General features: G+C 48.1%; 1 protein-coding gene across 1 annotated transcript in view; it reads left to right on the top strand.

Annotated features, from left to right (window-relative positions):
- Window positions 1–19,511, top strand: part of RAB40B (RAB40B, member RAS oncogene family) — a 992,795-nt gene that overhangs the window by 663,438 nt on the left and 309,846 nt on the right. The window contains exon 5 of the mRNA XM_069654533.1: window positions 14,745–14,822. Coding sequence (XP_069510634.1) covers window positions 14,745–14,822 — 78 coding nt within the window. The remainder of the gene's footprint in view (window positions 1–14,744; window positions 14,823–19,511) is intronic.

Here is a 19,511-nt window from a genome sequence, read left to right as displayed (position 1 = left end):
TTTGAAGGGCCTCGAGATCGAGTCTGGCTTCGCTCAGCTTGTGTGATGGATCAGTGGCAAAAACAGTCACAGAATGACCTGCAGGCAAGCTTGAGTATAGCCTCCCCCACCTTATCTAGCATGAAAGGAGATTGGTTGCTTCAATCCCGGTTTGACTTCTTAAGAGTAGCATTAAAGGAGATTGGGTCAGAGGCTTGTGTGTTAAGAAGCTGAGCGTTATTGGCGGCTGTGACATGATTTAAGGGAGCGGTCGACTTATGAACATAGCGCCTTTCTAGCCATAGCATGTTCATCTTATCCAGAATTGAAGTCATCATTGTTGTCTTAACCGCATACTCAACCCTAGCCAGATCAAACAGCCGTGCCTACCACTGCGCCGTTAATTCAGCCTCTTTGTCGAGACGAGATTGGATTTTGGTAGTAAAGGATTCTAAATAAATCTGCTTCGAATGGATCATGGCCAAGAGCGTTGCTTGGTCTTTCATGGCCTCACTAAAAGTTTCATACAATTTTAGGAAAGGCACTAAAGATATAGTCAGAGCCGCCATTACGTTGTTTTGGAGATCCATCATATTTGTTTGGATTGTCAGGAAATCATCCTTTTCCTTCCTTGCACATCGCTGAGTAAGCAAGTCTCTAAACTTTGCATTTTCAGAAGTGTTTAGTATATTGGAGGAGCTTGTGGAACTCGTTCTCTGAAAGGGAGACAGATCTTCAGGCATTGTATCCTCCAAAAAGGGTTCCTTATCTTGGGGCCATAGATGAGCAGCCTCTTCCTCTAGACGCGCCTGGTGGTTTGTGTTCATAGGTGTTTTTAACTCCTGTTCCTGCAGAATATTTGTTCTTAAGGCTGCAAATTTGATGCTAGGCTTGAGAGTGCTGAAGGCGTGGAACTTGAATTGAGTTTTTTCTGAAACCCGATTTGTAAAGGTTTTCCAAACACATCATGTCTTTTCTGTCGACTATTGATTAGGGATTCTATTCCCACAATGTCAAGAGATAACCTTGCTGCCTGTGTTGAAGGGCACCTTTTAGGAGTTCTAGAAACACTCGGAGGAGAGCCATCAGGGTGGTCTCCTTTGTCAGGGAGAGAGGGGACAACCGCACTAGGTATAGACTTCGCTGTCAATGGTAACATAGGATTTATTAAGTCACTGGTCTTCCGGCCCATTTCCGTTTGTGCTTCTCCCTCTACCTCTTCTCCTGGCCCCTTCACGGCTTCACATACCATAGACATTTCTGTGGTCGCTGCGGCGAAACCATGCACTTTCAGAATGTCTGGGAAAGATAAAACTGTAGTTGATAGTGGTGAATTTATTAGGTCTATCTCCCTATTTGAAATGCAATCTTGGGGAGAGAGATATGTTTTACAGACAATCTTTTTTAAGAGGGTGCACACAATCTAGACTCTCTGCCTCTTGTGGAAAATGTGTTTTGGGGGGTTACCCCATCCTGAACAAGCCCCCCCCTAGAGCCTAAGGTGCTGGCGGAGTTCGTGGCTTCCTGCGCCACGGGCCGCTCGGGAATCCCTCTGCAGAAGGACGTCCTGTCATTGGCCAGGAAGGTTTGGGACAAGCCACAGGCCAACGCCCAGGTTAACAAAAAGCTGGATAGGGAGGCCACCTATGGGCAGCAGCCTGAACGGTCAGCTCTGTATCCACTGGGTCCGTCAGAGTGTGAGCCCCCGCCCCGGACTCCCCCGGGAAGGCCGCTCGTGAACTCTTACTCTTCTGGGGGTCTAGTGCCTCTGGGAGCAAAATCCTGGTGTCTGGGCTTGTCGTGCAGGGGAGATTGAGCCAGGTGTGGGTTCCCCCGGTGCGAAGCTCAGGGGAGTGGGCAGGGTGCTGCGGCTATCCTGCAGGCTGCAGCCGGGCCTGGAGGCCATTGCAGATTGACTTAGAGGCTGTGGGGTGAGCAGAGCGGAATCCCTGCCTGGAGACTTGCCCTCTTCCCGCCTGACATGGAGGCTCGGAGCGGAGACAATCCGGAAGGCAGTGCTGTAAGGGAGCGGGCACGCTCCAGTGGTCCCTTTTGTGTTTGCGTTGTGCTCCGTGGGGGTCTCCGAGCGAGGAGATTCTTGAGGCCTGCACCGGAGGAGAGGTGAGCCCCACGGTGCTATTGGGGTTACAGGAGGTGATCTCACCCTTTGGCGAGCTTCATTTATTTATTTGTTTTTGCATTTGTTGCAGCGCACTGCACCCTTGGTTATGTAGGCGCTAGTTACACTGGAAGACAAAAATAAAATACTGAGTACAGCGAATGCAAGAAACAAACTAGAAAAACACAACAGGGAGGCAGGGGTGTTATGGAGTCTTAAAAGTCTTGGTTCGGGGAACAGGGCTAGAGGAGGGGGAGGCAGGTATCTGAATGTCTTAGTTACCTCAGGGATCTTTAGATTAAAAGCCACGTTTTTAGGTGAAAATCCAGTTGGCCTTATAGAACGAGAGCCTATATCTGCCCGCTATGCCTTGCCCTGACAGCTGGGAGTGTAGTGCCACCCTGTGCTAAGTTATTATCTGCAATGGCCGGGGCTGTGGTGTGGGCTTGTGGTTTAACTCACCACGCCCATGGACTGGAGATCCTCCCTGCAGAGGTTTCAGTTTGCTAGTTCTCCGGGGGCTACCTTGAGGCCTGGAACAGCATTGGACACGATGACCGAGTCGTCGGAAGACCCGGTCTCAACGAAAAAGGAAGTTGAAGCACTGCTGGAAGAGATACGGGGGGTATTCGCACTGACATTGAGACCTGGATGGACACTCTGGGCAAACGAGTGGATAAGATCAATGATGGACTGCAGAACCTTGAGAACAACCAGACCTTACTGTATACGATGGAGATCCACATTGACATGCGGCTTTCAGAACTCGAGAGGAGGAAATCCAAGATAACTCTCAGGATGGATGAATTTGAGAACTATGAAAGGCAAAATAATCTTTGTTTTTGGGAATCTGTTAGGCAGAAACCTGTCCAGTTCCCTTTGGGAACACTGCAAAAGATTTAGGACTACAGGTGTTAGCAGTAAACCCACTTGGTAGCAGTCTGTACCACCCAGATTTACCTGGTAGCTGTGGCTTAGCAGTCAGACTTCCCTCAAGAAGAGTTAGGCAGTATGCAAAGTATACACAATAGGCACTCAGACACAATAATACAAGCAAACACTGACCAGAGCTTTGGTATCAAAGTATATAATTATTTATTTAAAAACACACTGTTTGAAACACTCCAGCACTCTTATTGTAAAACACTCTAAACACAGTTACTATTATAATATATACAACCCTTATTCCTTATCAGATAAGTCTTAGTTAACACCACTTATTTCCATACAGAGGTGAGCGCTTAACTATAGATGGCACTCCAATAAGTTTACGAAGAAGGGAGGGAAAAAGACAGAATATGGAAAGGTACACCACTCTAAGATTTAGGAACACTATTAGCAAGACAGAAGAGCAAAAGTCACTTTTGAGCCAAAGTCCACAGGCTGGGCCCACTCTTAGAGAGAGCAGAGCACAAATGCGCCCAAGATCACACAGTTACACTAGGCTTAGAAAGTCTTGCAGAGAGTTCGAAAAGAGTTTAGAGAGGCTCAGAAAAGTTTAGCCAGGGTGTCCCAGGCTAACCCAGGTTCGAAAGCCGGGGGCTAGATTTACCCCATACAGTCTGTGGCAAGGGAAGCCAGGCGAGACACAGTACCTTAAGTGGGAAGGATCGTCCAGCGGTGGCAGTTGTTCCTGGCAGAGGGTGCAAGTCTCGTCGTCGTCCAGGGGAAGAGAAGATCTTGACTTGGAGGAAAGATGAAGGTCGTTGCACTGCCAGGGAAGAAACCAGCCGCAAAGTTTTCCGGTTAAAGGTATTACCCTTTATTTCGCGGTCGTGGTAAAACGTGGTATTCCGGTTGCCGGGGTGCTTGGCACAGGCAAGGCGGCCACGAGATGCGTCGGGAAGGCGAAAAGACGGTGAAACTGGTTATCCCCACTAGTCAAAGGAAGAAGACTCTCTGGCGGGAGATCTCCTCTGTCGTTGGGAAAAGTGGTGAGACGGTCCAGCAGGGCTCCACCGGTGGTGTCGTCGTGGCAGGTCGGCTCAGCTTCTCGCTCGTCAGGATTCTTAGGTCCTGTGGCGACTTCTGAAGTTCCAGTCCCCAAAGCCCTGCCTTTATGCAGAAAACCCCCATTCACTCAGCCTAGCTGTCACTCAAACATGCTAGGTGGTGAGCCGACCGGCTCACCACTTGGGCCAATCAGGACGGAGTGCGACTTGAGTTGCATAGGCAACTCAGTCCAGGGTGCCTAAATCCCCCTCCACCCCTCCTAAGTACCCCAGACAGAGTGGCACCACTTTGGAGGGCTTCTGTGGAGAAGCCCGCCAAAAAGTGGAACAAAGGGCTCGACTTGGGTTGGAGTCACAGAAGAGAACACAAACGCCATTTTAGAACCGAGTTTTGGCAAAAAATACCAAAAGGAGAATTAATATTAAATAAATAAACCGGCGGTATGTTCGAGGCTATCGTAATTAAATAAATAAAGATAGTAGCCTCGAACAATGGGAAAATCCCATAGAGAAATATTCCCGGTTGAATATAAAAAGTAGTATCCACTGCCACCAGCCAAAACTCGATCAGGGGGGACGGAGACATGCCCCCTTGACTAACAGACCCCGGGGCAATCAAATTGCCCCAGCCAGTACGTCCACAATATGATGGTTTGTGCTGGTTCTGTTCAGAATTCAAGACTAGTAAAGTCAATGGTGACTTTACATGCCCTGGGAGACAGTAGTCAGTCCCAGGGTATGGAGTCTATACTGGGGGGTCACTATGACACCCCTGTGTTACTGCACTGAGGGTGCTGTGTAACACACATTACAAAAACACAGGAAGCCCTATGGAGTAAAAGACCCCATAGCCCATTAAACACATCTAGAGTCAAAGGAACACACTCAAATCATGTCCAAGAGTGAGGGTAAAAGATTCTCACTCTTGGCAGGAGAAAAAAATAAACCCCAAAAATCCAGCAAAACTGCTGGGGGACTCACTAGGTTAGGAAATTCAGCCTAAACAGAGAATTCTCCCCAACAGAATCCAGGAGAGGGAGGGGGAAATGGATATGGACATTAAGAGAGGGTCATCCATGATTTGAATAAACTCATGTTTGGTGGGGACGCCACAGCTGAGCCTATCATTATTAGAGCTCATCGAGGAGGGGGAAAGGGCCTGAGATCAGTGCTGGCCAGATTAAACTACTGCAAGGAGAAGATGAGGATTCTGGAAAAGGCCAGGAAGGAAGGCCCGCTTTTCCTGGGGGACTTGAGATAACTATCTTTCAAGACCTGTCGACCTTCACTTTGGCAAAGCGACGAAAATGTGTGCGCCCCTGACCCGATGGCTCAATGAGAAGGGGTTTCGATATCATTGGAGATTCCCTTTCTCCATATCCTATAGATATAGGTAGATATACTATAGATAGATATACTCATATAGAGTATGAGACTCAGAAGTACAGGTTGGTGGCCACTGAGGATGACATCCAGAGGGTCTTTGGAGAGCTCATTTATATATTTATTTTATTTATTTCTAAAGCTCTAGTACGAAGCCTGTAGGCATAGAAGCACTAAGACCAGAACTGACACACAAAGAACAGATAAGCATATCAAGCAGCTGAATCAAAGAGAGCTGGTTAAAAAGATAGACTTGACTTTTCACGTAAAGGAAAGCATAGGTAATACACAAAGTCCTGAATGTAATCCATTTTCCGATCGGCAACCAATGTAGGGACCTCGTTGCCACTGTAACATGATCAGTTGTTCGCAGGCCCTTTGACCACCGGAACAGCATTTTTTTGCACCATCTGTAAGCGGTTTATTTCACCTTTCCCTATGGCCTGGATCAGGCTAGAGCAATGGACGAGGCGAGCTCCAATGATAGCGCGAGCCAGAGTGGCACAGTTGGACGAGTCAAGGAATGGTCTGATTTGAGCCAGGAGCTTGATATAATAGAGGATACCTCATATAAGGCTACTGAAGTGAGCTTTCATAGTAAGCTCTTGATCAAGAATTACTCCCAAAGTCTTGACTTTGGGAAGGGTCACCAAGGTACAATCTGCAATTTTGAAAGAATGATAGGCGATATCCAACTTGTGTAGTTTGGGTGTAGTGCCTACAATCATAAGTTCGTTTTTGGCGTTGTTAGTGTCAACCCGTTGCACAAATTTGGTTGTAGACGGTGTTAATGGTCACGGTGTCTTGAGTATAATTGCCTATGAGTGTTATGAGACACTGTGTATCATCTGTATAGTTGGCATAGATTATGCCTTCTGAATCCAACAATTCTAAAAGAGGCAAGGTGAAAATGTTAAACAGAGTTGGAGACGCACAGGACCCCTGTGGTACACCACACATTAGCATGTAACCATCCGCCATGGCGTCCTCATGATGAACTCTTGCCGTCCTGTTAGTCAAAAATTAGTGAATCCAGGAAGAGGCCTCACAGAAGAACGAGGTGTATTCTTGCAGTCTAGCCACCAGGATGGAATGATCTATCAGATTAAATGCAGCAGTAAGTTCCAAAAGGATCAGAAGCACTCATGGGTTTTTCGGCAGAGCACCCTCGGGAAGATGAAATATCGGTGGCTGAGGGTTTTCCGATGATTAAAGGGGGCCGGCGGATGAGAATTCCTGGCTCCAGACAGTATAAAAAACTGAATACCCTTCGGAGGGGCGATTCTTGAAGTGTCATTGACTCTAGAGCTATGTGTCCTATGGAGGTGGTTGGGGTTCATGTTCTCGCAGGATTGATCTGGATATTTCTTAGATGGGGATAACCGGATTGCTTGATGAGTGGGAGTCGGAGGTGGGCATCTTTGAGATTTGGACGCTCTGTGCTCTGAGAACTGGGCAGAACTGGAAGACCCCACACAAATGTTTTGGTTTGTTGCTGAGTGAAGGGGGGCGGGGTCTGAGGTGCTGGGAGGATGGGGATGCCCAGTGTCCAGTTGACTTATGTCGACGGGGTGGAGACTAGGAATATTTGTGGTTCTAGCGCTACACACTTAGCTGGATGGGCTGAGCAGGGTGTTCTCGCAACACTTGTTAGTTCATACTGGGGGGTGTAACATAGAGGTGGCTCCGGGTGGGGGAGAGAGGTATGCTTGATTATTCTTGTACAGTGCCGTTATGGCGTTGGCCTGCGGCTCTTCAAGGCTATAGTGGAGCGGTGAGGGGGGGGGGGTGTGGGGGCTCTTCAGTGTTTAAACTCGAGGAGTAGGACCCGGTGGTGCAAGATTTTCCTTGGTGGTTCAGTCCTAGGCCAGTGATGGTAACTTGGATGGACTGGACACCTGATGTGGGGTAAGGGGGTTGTTACAAATTTGGGAGGTGGAGGATTTGTTTGTAAGGAGATGGAAGTTACTCATCAGCCTTCCCTCCCTCACGTGTAATGGGTTATTGCCAATTGCAAACATACATCTACCTGCCTTGTTCTGACATTTCACCAAATTTTTCTATAATCACCAGGGAGCACTACAGCACCCATCATTCCTCCCCACTCTTCTTTTCACACACCACTGGGATGAAGAAGAGGAATAAGAGAGCTGGGAATATTACCCATAGGAACCAATGGACCAAGGATTCCTACGGGCAGTCGCCATTTTGTCTCAATAAGGATGCCAGGCAAGGTCAGGCCTCCAGCTACAACCATTTCCACCTGAAACCTATTAAGCCTCCCTGTCACTATAAAAAGCAGATCACACAAGTACACTTTGAGCAAGCTGGGGATGCTGGATGGTGCACAGAAGCCATAGGGAGAGGAGGACAGTTGGAGAAACCCTGGAAGGAGAAGGACTGGCAACCACTGAGCCTGGTACTTTGAGGGAGGCTGCAGTGTGGCGATGGGACTGTGACTCCAGGCAGCCAAACCAGGGGCAGTTGAGGATTACCTGGCAGCACCCAAGCCAGAGATCCTCCCCTGTGCACAGGACTAACGCCCAGGCCTTTGAGGGGCAGGCGGTGAGACCCTGACCTCATGGACATCTCATTAAGGCCCACCACAAATCCCAAAACCGCCAGAGTGCCAAAAAGGGGAGCTATCAAAGTGGGAGCAAAATCGGAGTGAAGGTTTATTCGACTTGAAGTCCAAAGACATTTTGGTGAGAAAAGCTGAGTGGGGCGATGCACACAGAGAGGCGACTCTTCTAGAATAGTGGCAAGGCGGGCAGAGGAGAGTAACAGGCCTAAAAGATGAGAGCAAGAATCTAGAAGCTGAAAATCTGTTTTGTGAGAGACTGCTGTTTCCTAGAAGCCGCAAGGGCTGCGCAGGCCAGCCCAGCCAAGAAGAAGACAGAACGTCTAAAGGGCTGCAAGCTTACAAGCGGCCCTCCCGGGTGAACGGCAGAATTGGAGAGGCGCGGAGGCTACAAAAGTAACGGCCTTGACTGCAACATCTAAAGAACACGATAAGAATAAATTCCTAAACCCAACCAGTGATTTTATGGAAGCAGTGAAAGTCCAGTCTGTGGTTTGGAGTGCTTGCAACATTTAAGAGGGAATAGAAGTTTCACTCACACATATAAGACGTGAGTGAGACCAATGTTGAAAGCCAGAAGTCATGAGTACTAAGTATCAGAGTGGTCCAGCAAAGGGATTGTGCCTTATCGAAGTCTCTGAGAAAGGTTGTGAAGTTGCAAGGTGCGGGAAGCAAAAGAACAGTAATTAAAGCAAACGTATTTCGAAAGGTGTCTGTGAGATGGGGACTGGCAGCTACCAACATACTGTTGGCATGATGCACGGCATGGCCGAGTCCACCTTCAGTGCCATGCTGGGACAGGTGCTGGCTGCACTGCTGCTCCATGTGAATGAGCACATCGCATTGCCAGCCACACAGGTACACGTCAACCAGCTCAAGGGCCAGTTCTATGCCATTTCCCAAGTCCCGAACGTCATAGCAGCCCTGGACTGCACACGCGTAGCACTAATAGACCCCTTGCAACATGAGGCATCTTGCAGGAACCGTAAGAATTACTATTCAATGAACATGCAGATGACGTGGAGCCCTGAACTAACCTTCACCCACTGCTGCGCCACCCACGACTCCATGGTCCTGCGCAACAGTACCCTGCCAGCCTACATGGAGAGGCACCAAGGCCAAAACACAAGGATGTTGGGTGAGTACAAAACTAGCCTCAAATGCATGCCAAATTGCATCTGCTGGGCGGGGGGCATACACAGAGGAATCCCTGCATGCCAGCATGAGACACAGGCAGCACTAGCACTGCAACATTACCATGCCTGTGCCTTGCACATGAAACCTTGCACACGTTCAACACAGCAGAACACAGTCCGAATGTCACACACCTGTGAAAGCACAATCGCATGTGGAAGCACAACTACCACTAAGCATCTTGTGTGTGCTGCAGTGCTGCACCTCACCCTGACACAGAAGGGACATCCCACTCTGGCCACCAGACAATCATGCCAATAGAGTCTTAATGCAGGCACATTCACAAAGCCACAATACACTAGTAGTTGGAGACATGACCATCCCCGAGATACTGACCCCTGGCATGTGATACTGAATCACATGCCTGGCCAAATGTACATGACCGTGCCAAGTAGCAAACGCAACACCAGCCATAGCGAATGCCACAACACATGCCCTAACAACGTGTCGCCTGAACATGCAGACATAAGGGTGCCCCCATCCAGTGATAATGGACAAGAGTACTGTGGCATTTTGACACTGGGGTTGTGCATGCTGTAAATGGTCCATTGATTGAATGTTGCACCTTGCCCAACACACACCACAATGAAAGTAACCAAAGAGGAATGAGCCTGCATGTACAACATGAGTGACACACAAAGGAATCCACATATCAATTGATACACTGCTGTAGGAAACATCAGGCCATGCATGTCTCAGAAGGTGAAGGAGGTACGTCAACATGTCACTGGGATAGTGGGAACCTTCACAACGCATACCTGATCGTGCTGCCAATGTCACTGATGACCGAGCCTTGTACACCCACCGAACCAACCTAGCCCTAATGTACACATTTTCTCCCGTGGAGGTGATACTGGATACCCGCAGTACACATGGCTTATGACTCCTGTGCGTCATCCACATCCCCATCACACGATCCCCCACCCCTATGAACTACTTTCACACGATCTCCCATACCCCTGTAAACTCATCACACGATCCCCCCAATCTCCCGTAAACTCCCATCACACGATCCCCCCCACCCCCTCAGCACGCCTTTACATAGTGCTAGTGTGTCCATGTGCCCATTCTCTGCACAACTGTGACATGTGGACCTAGGATGGATGTGGCAGCTTTCCACGGCCGGGTCCCTCCAGTGAACAGCGGGTGAGATTTCGCAGGGAACGTCGCCTGGGCGATGCCTCCAGGGATCCCTCAGTGGGCGTGGATGAGGCAGATGGTATTGCTCCGGAGACCTGCAGCTGCTGGTGGAGCAGATTGTTCGCCTCCCGCATCTGCTCGGCATGTGCGGATTGGACCTCACACAGCTTCCGTATCCTCTGACCAAAACATGTCAGGGCCGCTGTGCAGCCCTCCACAACCCTACGGGTCTGTGCATTGTCTTGTGCCACGGTCTGCTGATAGCCTTGATGTGGTGTGTGTTCCATTGACATTTTCTCAATGTGCCGCTGTTGGGCCTCCATCAGATCCAGCCGTCCCATCACTGCTTCTACCGTGACATAGGGTCTTTGAGTTGTGCTGGGGATCGGACTGTTGGGGCAGTGTTGGTTCGGAGGGGGTCTGTTTGGGGACATGGTGCCACCTCTGATGTGGTTGCTGCAGTTTGAGTGACTTTCCTCATGGGAGCCATATGATGGTGTGCCCACATCTGGCTGAGGTGTGCAGGCCCGAAGCACACGTACATGTGGAGTGGGTGCATCCTCTGGCGCATGGTCTGTGCTACCCTGGGGTGTGGCCAACTCTTGTGTGACACTGTGGCCAGGTGATGACAGCAGTGCAGTGCGTCGTGCTGCTGTGGGTCTGTGGCCCACATCTGAGTCAGACCCACTTGTGGCTCCCTCCACGCCCTGGGTGCCCGTAGTGGCTTCCGGGAAATGAGGCGCTGCGGCCCTGTGGACGCTGCACTTGTCTGGTTGGGCTCCGGTGGGGTGACGTTGGATGTGTCCGGCGTCGTGTTTTTTTCTGCCCGGCCCCTTTGCGGGGTGGTGGTGCTGGTAGAAGCCCGCCGGGCCAGGTGGCTGGATGTTGTTGCCTCCTCATCATCATCGGCCTGTGATGAGCGCTGCGTTCCTGTGGGGTACATAGGGTGTTGTATGAGTTGAGGGCAGCTTAGATTTGTATCATGCCTTACATTGGGTTTGGACACAGCTTCAATCATGCTTCGCCATTGCATTTTGGTGACTCCCCATGTTGTGATTGTTGGGAGGTGGTACTGGGGAGGGACACTGCTTGGACATGTTGGCGTGACAGATGTCTGGTGGTGATGCACGGCACCCATACTGCTGGGGGGGGTTTCATGCACACTCACACATCACGTTGCTGTGCCATGGCCATGGATGTCTTTCCCCTGGGCCTTGTGTTGATGCAGTGTACGTACTCGGGGGACTAGGGGGCACTACGGTAGGGTGGTAGGAGGGGTCAGTTATGGGTATCTGGGGTGCCTCACGCACATTGCATGCACATACATACACTCAGGGTCTGGAGGCATGGCCCTTACAGGTTCATGGATTTTTTGGGTGGGAGGGGGGTTTCACCTGCAGCCTCCTGGGTACCAGTGCCAGCCTCTACTCCTCCGACTCCCTCAATGGTGCCCATATCGATGAGTGTTGTCATCTGCTCCTCCCAAGGGGTGAGCTCGGGTGGCAGTGGTGCTGGCCCCCCTCCAGTTGCCATGCTTGCACTCCTATGCTGGGAGAGTAGGCCACGTACTCGGACCAGCAAGTCATTGAGGTGCTTGCGGCAGACCTTACCATCCCTGGGCACGTAGTCCACCGTAGACATCCTCTGGCTGATTTGCCTCCATATCTGCACTCGACGCTGGCCGGTTGTCTTGCGGTGCAGTGCGCCATACAGCTCTTCCTGATGGGTCACTGCCTGCTCCACCAGTATGGCTAGCTCCTGGTCTTTGAAGTTTGGTTTTCTCACCCTGTCCAGGACAGAATTGACCCTGGTGCGTTCCTGAGACATTTTGCAATGTTTACAGGGGTGGATGGCTTGCAGGGGCTGTGATTTACAGCGGCTTGTGATTTCCAAAATGGCCGCCGCTTTATTTCCCGTTCCGGTGGTGACGCGTTTCCCGCACGCTAATAGGGCCGCAGCTTGGCGGTAGCGCAATGTGCAATGGATTTACGTTTTCCTGGACAATTTTTACGCCAAGTGCTATTAGCGTAAACGCCATGTCCCTGTGTGCGTGTACGCAAACTCGTGATCTGGCGTACTTTCCGCCAGGCAGCATGGCGTTAGCGCAAATAGCGCTCGACAGGAAATCCGCCGGAATACCGGCAACCTCGTTTTGAGGCCCATGATCTTGCAAACCTCATCAAAAATAGCTCCTCCGAAAATTCACTGATACAATTCAGAAAAAGTGTACATAAAACTAATTTTCAGTATAAAGTACGTAACAGTTGTTTCCTGATAGAAAGTGCAATTTTCAAATATGTAAGTAAGGACCAGCCCACACATAGAGGTTGTATAAGCTGTCCTCTGGCTTGTGCCAGGTAATAATATCCCCATACATAATGTCGCCGGGAAAAGCCATTGGCGATATTCTATATGGTGACATTATGTATGGGGACGGGTTGCATGGATGTCCCCATCAACCATTTAACGCATTTAAAAAAAATAAAATGAAAAAAAGCTGGTGTCCCCTGCATGTTCAATGTAATGATGCCTCTGCAAAAAACGGAGACTTTTTTGTCAGGGAACATTTTTGCAGGGACATTATTACATGGCATCGTGCATAGACAGGGCTAAAAAAGATCAGATGCGCAGGGTCTTCGTAAAATGCGTCACACATCGGGCAAGATCGATCTGCACCTGCCCCGGACCATGCTGCCACCACAGCCCTTAGGTGGATACAGTTAAACCTTGCCCTTGTTACAAGAACATGATCTGCGGGGAACTCCGCCCATAGCAAATAGCACTGGACGCCCGGGGACATAATTGTCATCGGCCAGCGGTTCTCTGGCTTCAATATTTCTGTGTTTTCTCTTTCCATTCTCACAGACTCATATAAGCAAGCCGTCCATCAGTTTATATCTCCCTGAGACAGCATGCTACTGGGAGTGTACAAATGCGAAGTATTAATCACCCTCAGCTGTTTCTTAATATGGGACAGCCATTGGACCTTACCTCCCAAGTCCTTACCTATCATGAAGGTGATTAATTTGTGAGTAAGAGACGCTTTATCGTTGCCCCATAACCTGAGCCAGTGCAGTACCGGCAGCAAGGAGACCACATCTCTAATTGGAGTACAACCCTTTTCCATGTATACTCCAAAATACATAAATAAAGGTCTTTGCTAAGAAGCATGCCACCACTGTGTCAGACTTCTACTTCTGCACCCTTAGGTATGCATTGCTTGACAGTACTTGCATTTATGTTGATCCTTCAATCTAACTCCAGCATTTGTTTGTTCTTTTAGTCAGCCCACCCTCCTCGGAAGAATGTTTTAGGAGACCTACATTGAGCCTCCAGCAATGGGCTTTAGGCCTCTTTGGCATCCAGTCAATTCCCATGGTGACCAGACTTTGGTCTGCTAGCCCCCTGAACAATATGTCACAAAGTGTTAGTTTGGGTACCATTGTCAGTGACATTAGATAGAAATCAATTCTAGTCTGTGTACCATGGACACACAAGGTGTAAGCATAATCCTTTTTAAAGTGTGTGTGTGTGTGTATAAGACACATCAGTCATTGGAGCGTGCCATGATCTGTGTTTAGGATGCATCTGTCCCTGTTCCCATCTTGTGGTCACACATATTTCTCTAGGAATGTGTCTAGAATCCGGTTTTGCTCTCACTGTGGGATAACATTGCAGAATCTAATCTCTGACAATTCCTTATTCAAATAGAAAAATAAGAGCATCTGAGGACTCGTAGGGGCATGAACGAAGTACACAAGTCCAGTACCTCCAGCTGCCTCCTAATCCATATCTGTGTGGCTACAAACTTCCCCTTCTCCATCTGACAACATCTTGGAAATTCGTGCTGGAAGAAGCCTGCACACAAGGATCACCACTCTACATTCATTCTGATCTTTTTTGTAGCTTTTGCAATCCTTATCTACCCACTCCGTATGTAATTTTTCTGCTTCCACTTTCTGAGAGCAAATACAAAGGGCTGGACTGTGGAGATGGGTAGAGCCTGCACTTTGGCCCATAGAGATCTTCATCCGGATAAAATACCAAATCTGCTAAGTTTTGTAGAAAAATATAGCAACTCACTCTGGAACACTGCTCACAAATTATGTTTAGAAATACATCCAACTACTGAGTATGTTATTAATATAAAGCATAATTGTCAGTATATGATGTACTTAGAATTGTCACATTGCTTGGAAATAAAATTGTAATTATTCTACTATCCCTTTGATATACCATATTTATATTTATGAAAGGCTGTGCTATACTACGTATTTTAATATAGTTGATTTAAAAATCTGCATCTATTTTGATATAGTGTCATGTTGCTACCTTCAAACATAATTGAAATATAAAAAAGGGCATTCTGTGTGTAACAAATTTTTATTTTCCACAGGGTGTAATACTGGTGTACGATATTGCAAATCGCTGGTCGTTTGATGGAATAGATCGATGGATCAAGGAAATTGATGAGGTATGGCATTTAAAGAAAGCTAGCAATATGTACATGCACGCTCCGCTTCCGTCACAACTTTATTACTTAAGCTACCTTTGAAATCTCAATGGGGAAAAATAGCCATGTGTTCAAAGTATTTAAAAAAAGTATTATGTTTCTGGTACTACTGTTTATGATCTGTGGCACAAGTAACATTGAAATGGGGATTTAAACAAATAGAAAGGTTGTCAGTGTTACAGTGCCTTTGAACCCTAGGCAGCAGCAGATTCAAGGACAGACAAGATTAATAGTGACTATTGTTATCCATCTATCGACTCTTTGGATTATGAACCACATTTCTTGGTCACAATCCAATTCCTTGTTAGTGAGTACTTTGACTCCCTCCTTCCCTGATCCACACACACAATATCACACACACACAATATCAGAGTTGGCTATAATAGCCACATTCAGTTTCCATTTTAACACACCAAAGTGGGGGTGTATGCAAGAACACCATGAATTTTGAATTGTAAATCTATGTTTCCTATGATGTATGTAATGCACCGCAGTATGTGGAAAATTGTACTGTCAGGTGAGGTGTATGCAAGGTGTGTAAAAGTCCCTCTGGTTTATTGTTTTTTTTAAACATTTTTTTTAAAGATTTTATTAATTTTATGCAAACAAAACAATACAAACCAAACAAACAGTATAATTGTAACAGTTCCATTACACACCGTTTTATCTTAGTCACTGCTCCCCCAGTCCCACCCCCCCTCCATGAGCCTATTTGGTATTCACATTCAGTGTCTACTACATGCGACAGGGTCTCATTTTCCTCGGATTCTGTTGGATCTGATATTACTACGAACATTTCTGTTATTAGTGATTTCCATGCCATCAAGGTACCCGCCTCCTCCTCACCACTCACGCTGCTCGCTTCTTGCCATACCACTGTTTCAGCCTCCGCCCATTTCTGCAATTCTTTCCACCATACTTCCACCCGTGGCTTGTGGCATTTCTTCCATCCCATGGCAATCCTCCGTTTTGCGAGCACATATGCCAGATCTTTCAGTTTCCCCACATGCTTGAGTTTCCGTGATCTGGGGAACCTGCCTAGTAAACAGGCCCAGGCCGTATCTATGACGAGCGTGACCCCCTTTCCTGCCAATTTCTGCGCTACTTCTCCCCAAAAGTACTCAATTATTGGGCATGACCAAAACATGTGTGTCATGTCAGCGTTTTCTTGGTTACATTTAGGACACGTTTGTCTTTCAGTATTACGGAACTTAGATATTCTCAAAGGGGTCATGTATGCTCTATGCGTTATATACAGCTGTATTTGTTTTAGTCTGGCGTTTCTCGACACCTTCTTGTGATAACCCAGGGCACTTTCCCACATCCCATCCTCCATCGGGGCTCCCACTTCCGCTTCCCAATCCAGTCTCAGATGTGTCAATTCCTTCCCCACCTTAGTCATTATCTCATATAATCTAGAGATCTCGTGCCCCACCCCTGATATGTCATATATTGCCCCCACAACTGCATCTGGTTCCTCTGTCAATACTGTTTCCGGCCATATTTTCCGGATCTTCTGCACCATCCTATTATACGTGACATATTGGCCCGTATGTAATCCTGCCTCTTCGTTAAGTTCTTTAAAATCCCTGATGGTCCCCTCCTGCCAAACGTCCCCTAGCGTTACCAACCCCACCGATTCCCAGTAGGTCCTGATAATCACTCTCATCTGTTTATCCCCTCCCATCAAGGCGACCAGTGGTATCTGCGGGGAGCATGGGAATGGATCCTCCATCATCCGGCATGCTCGACCACAGATTTTCCATCCTAGCATCATCCCAGGGCACTCCTTCATTTCGGTTTCAGGCAACCAAATCATTTCCCTCAAGTAAAACGGGGTACAGTCCTGCCCAAACACGTCACTTCATCAGAGAGCCATTTAGCCACATATTATAGCTGACCCGCCAAATAATAAACTTCAAAATTAGGCAGTCTGATACCTCCTTTTTCGTAGAAGTTCTGTAGTTTCCATAATGCTACTCTATTTCGGGTGCCATGCCACAGGAAGTCCCTACACATACTATTCAACTTAGTAAAGAATTTCTTGGGTATCATATATGGAATGTTACTAAAGTAATGCAGGAGCCTAGGTAGTACCACCATCTTGAGCATAGCTCCCCGTCCCATCATTGCTAAGGGCAGTTTATCCCAAAACTTCATGCTGTTCTTAATTTTCCAAATGGCTATTTCGGTGTTGTATCTATGTTCCTCTTCCACCGTGTGGTACACGTCTATTCCAAGGTAACGAAAGGAGCCAATCGCCCATGGTATTTGTAGTACCGGTAACCTATCTACTGGGGTTCCCCTATAGCTACCTAGCGGGAAAATGCTGGACTTTTGAGGGTTCACCGCTATACCTGACAACTTCGCATACCTCTCCATCACTTCAAGTATGTATTGGAGATTTTCTTCCGGGTATTGCAGGTATAATAATAAATCATCTGCGTACAAGGATATCAGGTGCCTTTCTCCCTCTACCTCAATACCTATCATATCATATTGTTGCCTGAGGTATATTGCCAGGGGTTCCAGTGCTAGAATGTAAAGCATCAGGGACCACGGGCACCCTTGCCTGGTGCCTCTGCTAAGTTGGCATCTCTCAGATATCACCGATCCTGTTCGGACTCTAGCTACCGGCTCGCTGTACAGCATCTGTGCCCACCTGATGTAACCTGGCTCCACTCCGTACCCTCCCAGGGCTGCCAATAGCCATGACCACTTAACCGAGTCTAAGGCTTTTACTGCGTCTAAAGACACAATCGCCATTTCGTCCTCATTCCTGCCTCCCCATTCGACCACCCGGTGGAGTCGCCTATGGTTTTGAGTTATATTCCTATTCGGGACATAGCCCGTTTGGTCAGGATGTATTAATCTACCGATTACTTTCCGCAGTCTGTTTGCCAGGACAGCCGTCAATATCTTGCTGTCCTGGTTCAGCATCGATAAAGGCCTATAGGAGCCGCAGCTATGCCCTGGTTTGTTGGGTTTGGGAAGCGGTATTATGATCGCTTCTCTGAGCGACTCTGGCAACCTTCCCATCTCAAACGCTTCATTGAGCATTTCTAGCATTGGGGGGAGCACTTCCTCTTTGTATACTAATTCGCTAGGGAACGGGTCTGCTCCTGGGGTCTTACTAGTAGGCAACTGCTTCACGACCTCCTCTACCTCCTCCAAGGTAATTGGCGCATCAAGCTCCTCTCTCTCCTCTTCACTGATTTTGGGCAGTCCTATATCTTCTAGCGTTTCGATTATCTCCTGCTGGTCACCCCCCACCTCGTCCCCATATAGCACCTTGTAGTAATCCGCAAACTCCTTGTTGACCCCTTGAGTGGCCACTACATCCCCATCTTCTCTAGTTATTGTCCTAATCGGGGGCCTAGGGGTCTCATTTTTGTATAGCCAAGCCAGCAGGCGGCCTGTTTTATCTCCACCCGCATGCTGCCTCTCAATATACTTGTTGTAATTGAGGTTACAGAGCCTTTCCCAGTGCTCTGCACACTGCTGCTGTAGTTTGAGTACCAGCTCGGTGTCCACACTACTATTCTTTAATGCAGTTTATAGCTCGTCTTCTGTCCTCTGTAGGTCAGCCAAGACCCCTCCCTGTAGCCCTTTAGACTTAGCAATGGCAACCCCCTGTATCACCACCTTAAAGGCTTCCCATAATGTGCCTGCAGAATCAACGCTACCAGAATTAATCTCAAAAAGGTTAGTGATCTCATCCCTAATATCTTCTCTAAAGACTGGATCTTTAAGTGCCTCCGCTCGGAGGCACCATGTAGGGATCCTCGCCCTCGGGGGCAATATTGCCATCCCAGAATTAGAGGCGAGTGATCCGAGAGGACCCTTGCCTTAAATTCGATTTGAGTAATCTCTGCCATCACATCTGCTGTGGCAAAGACATAATCAAGCCTTGTATACAGTTGATGCGGGGCCGAATAATGCAAATATTGTTTGTCATTAGGATGTTTCATTCTCCACGCGTCCGTCAAGCCAAAATCCACTAGCAGTGTCTGCAACGCTTTTGCTGCTGGGGTGAGCTTATCCATCCCGCTAGCAGATCTGTCCACCATAGGGTTTAACACACAATTAAAGTCCCCCCCGCCCCCCAAATCACCGCACTACCCACACACATACTAAGATTGGTGCACAGAGTTCTGAAGTATGCCGCCATGTTTTGGTTGGGGGCATACGTATTTACGATGCTTACTACTTTGTTTTCCACCAGCCCACTCAGTATGACCATCCTCCCATCTGTCTCAACCACTTCTTGTGTTGGTTGGAACGGGACATGCGGCGCCACCCAGATCAGCACTCCTCGAGCGTAGGCGGAATATGGCGAACCCACCACAGTCCCCCTCCATTTTTTCTTAACCAGTTCCAGCTTCTCCCGTGTCAAGTGCGTCTCCTGTAATAGTGCAATATCTATTTTTTGCCTTTTTAGATATAGCATGACCTTATTTCTTTTTAAATAACTGTTAAGGCCCCTGACATTCCACGTTATTATCTTGAGATCTCCCATAGGTCGTTAATATCCTTCTCCCTGCTTTCCAGCTGATCCAGCCCATTGTGCGAACACAACACTCTGACTCTTCCATGTAGGCTCATGACAAAACTTAAACTCCCCATAACCGTATATAGACTCAACTCTCC

This window comes from Ambystoma mexicanum, chromosome 3q (assembly GCF_040938575.1).
Source record: "Ambystoma mexicanum isolate Mex_15411 chromosome 3q, UKY_AmexF1_1, whole genome shotgun sequence".
Lineage (NCBI taxonomy): Eukaryota > Metazoa > Chordata > Amphibia > Caudata > Ambystomatidae > Ambystoma > Ambystoma mexicanum.
The sequence above is the reverse complement of the archived record's forward strand: the minus strand, read 5'-3'. Positions and strand labels throughout refer to the sequence as shown.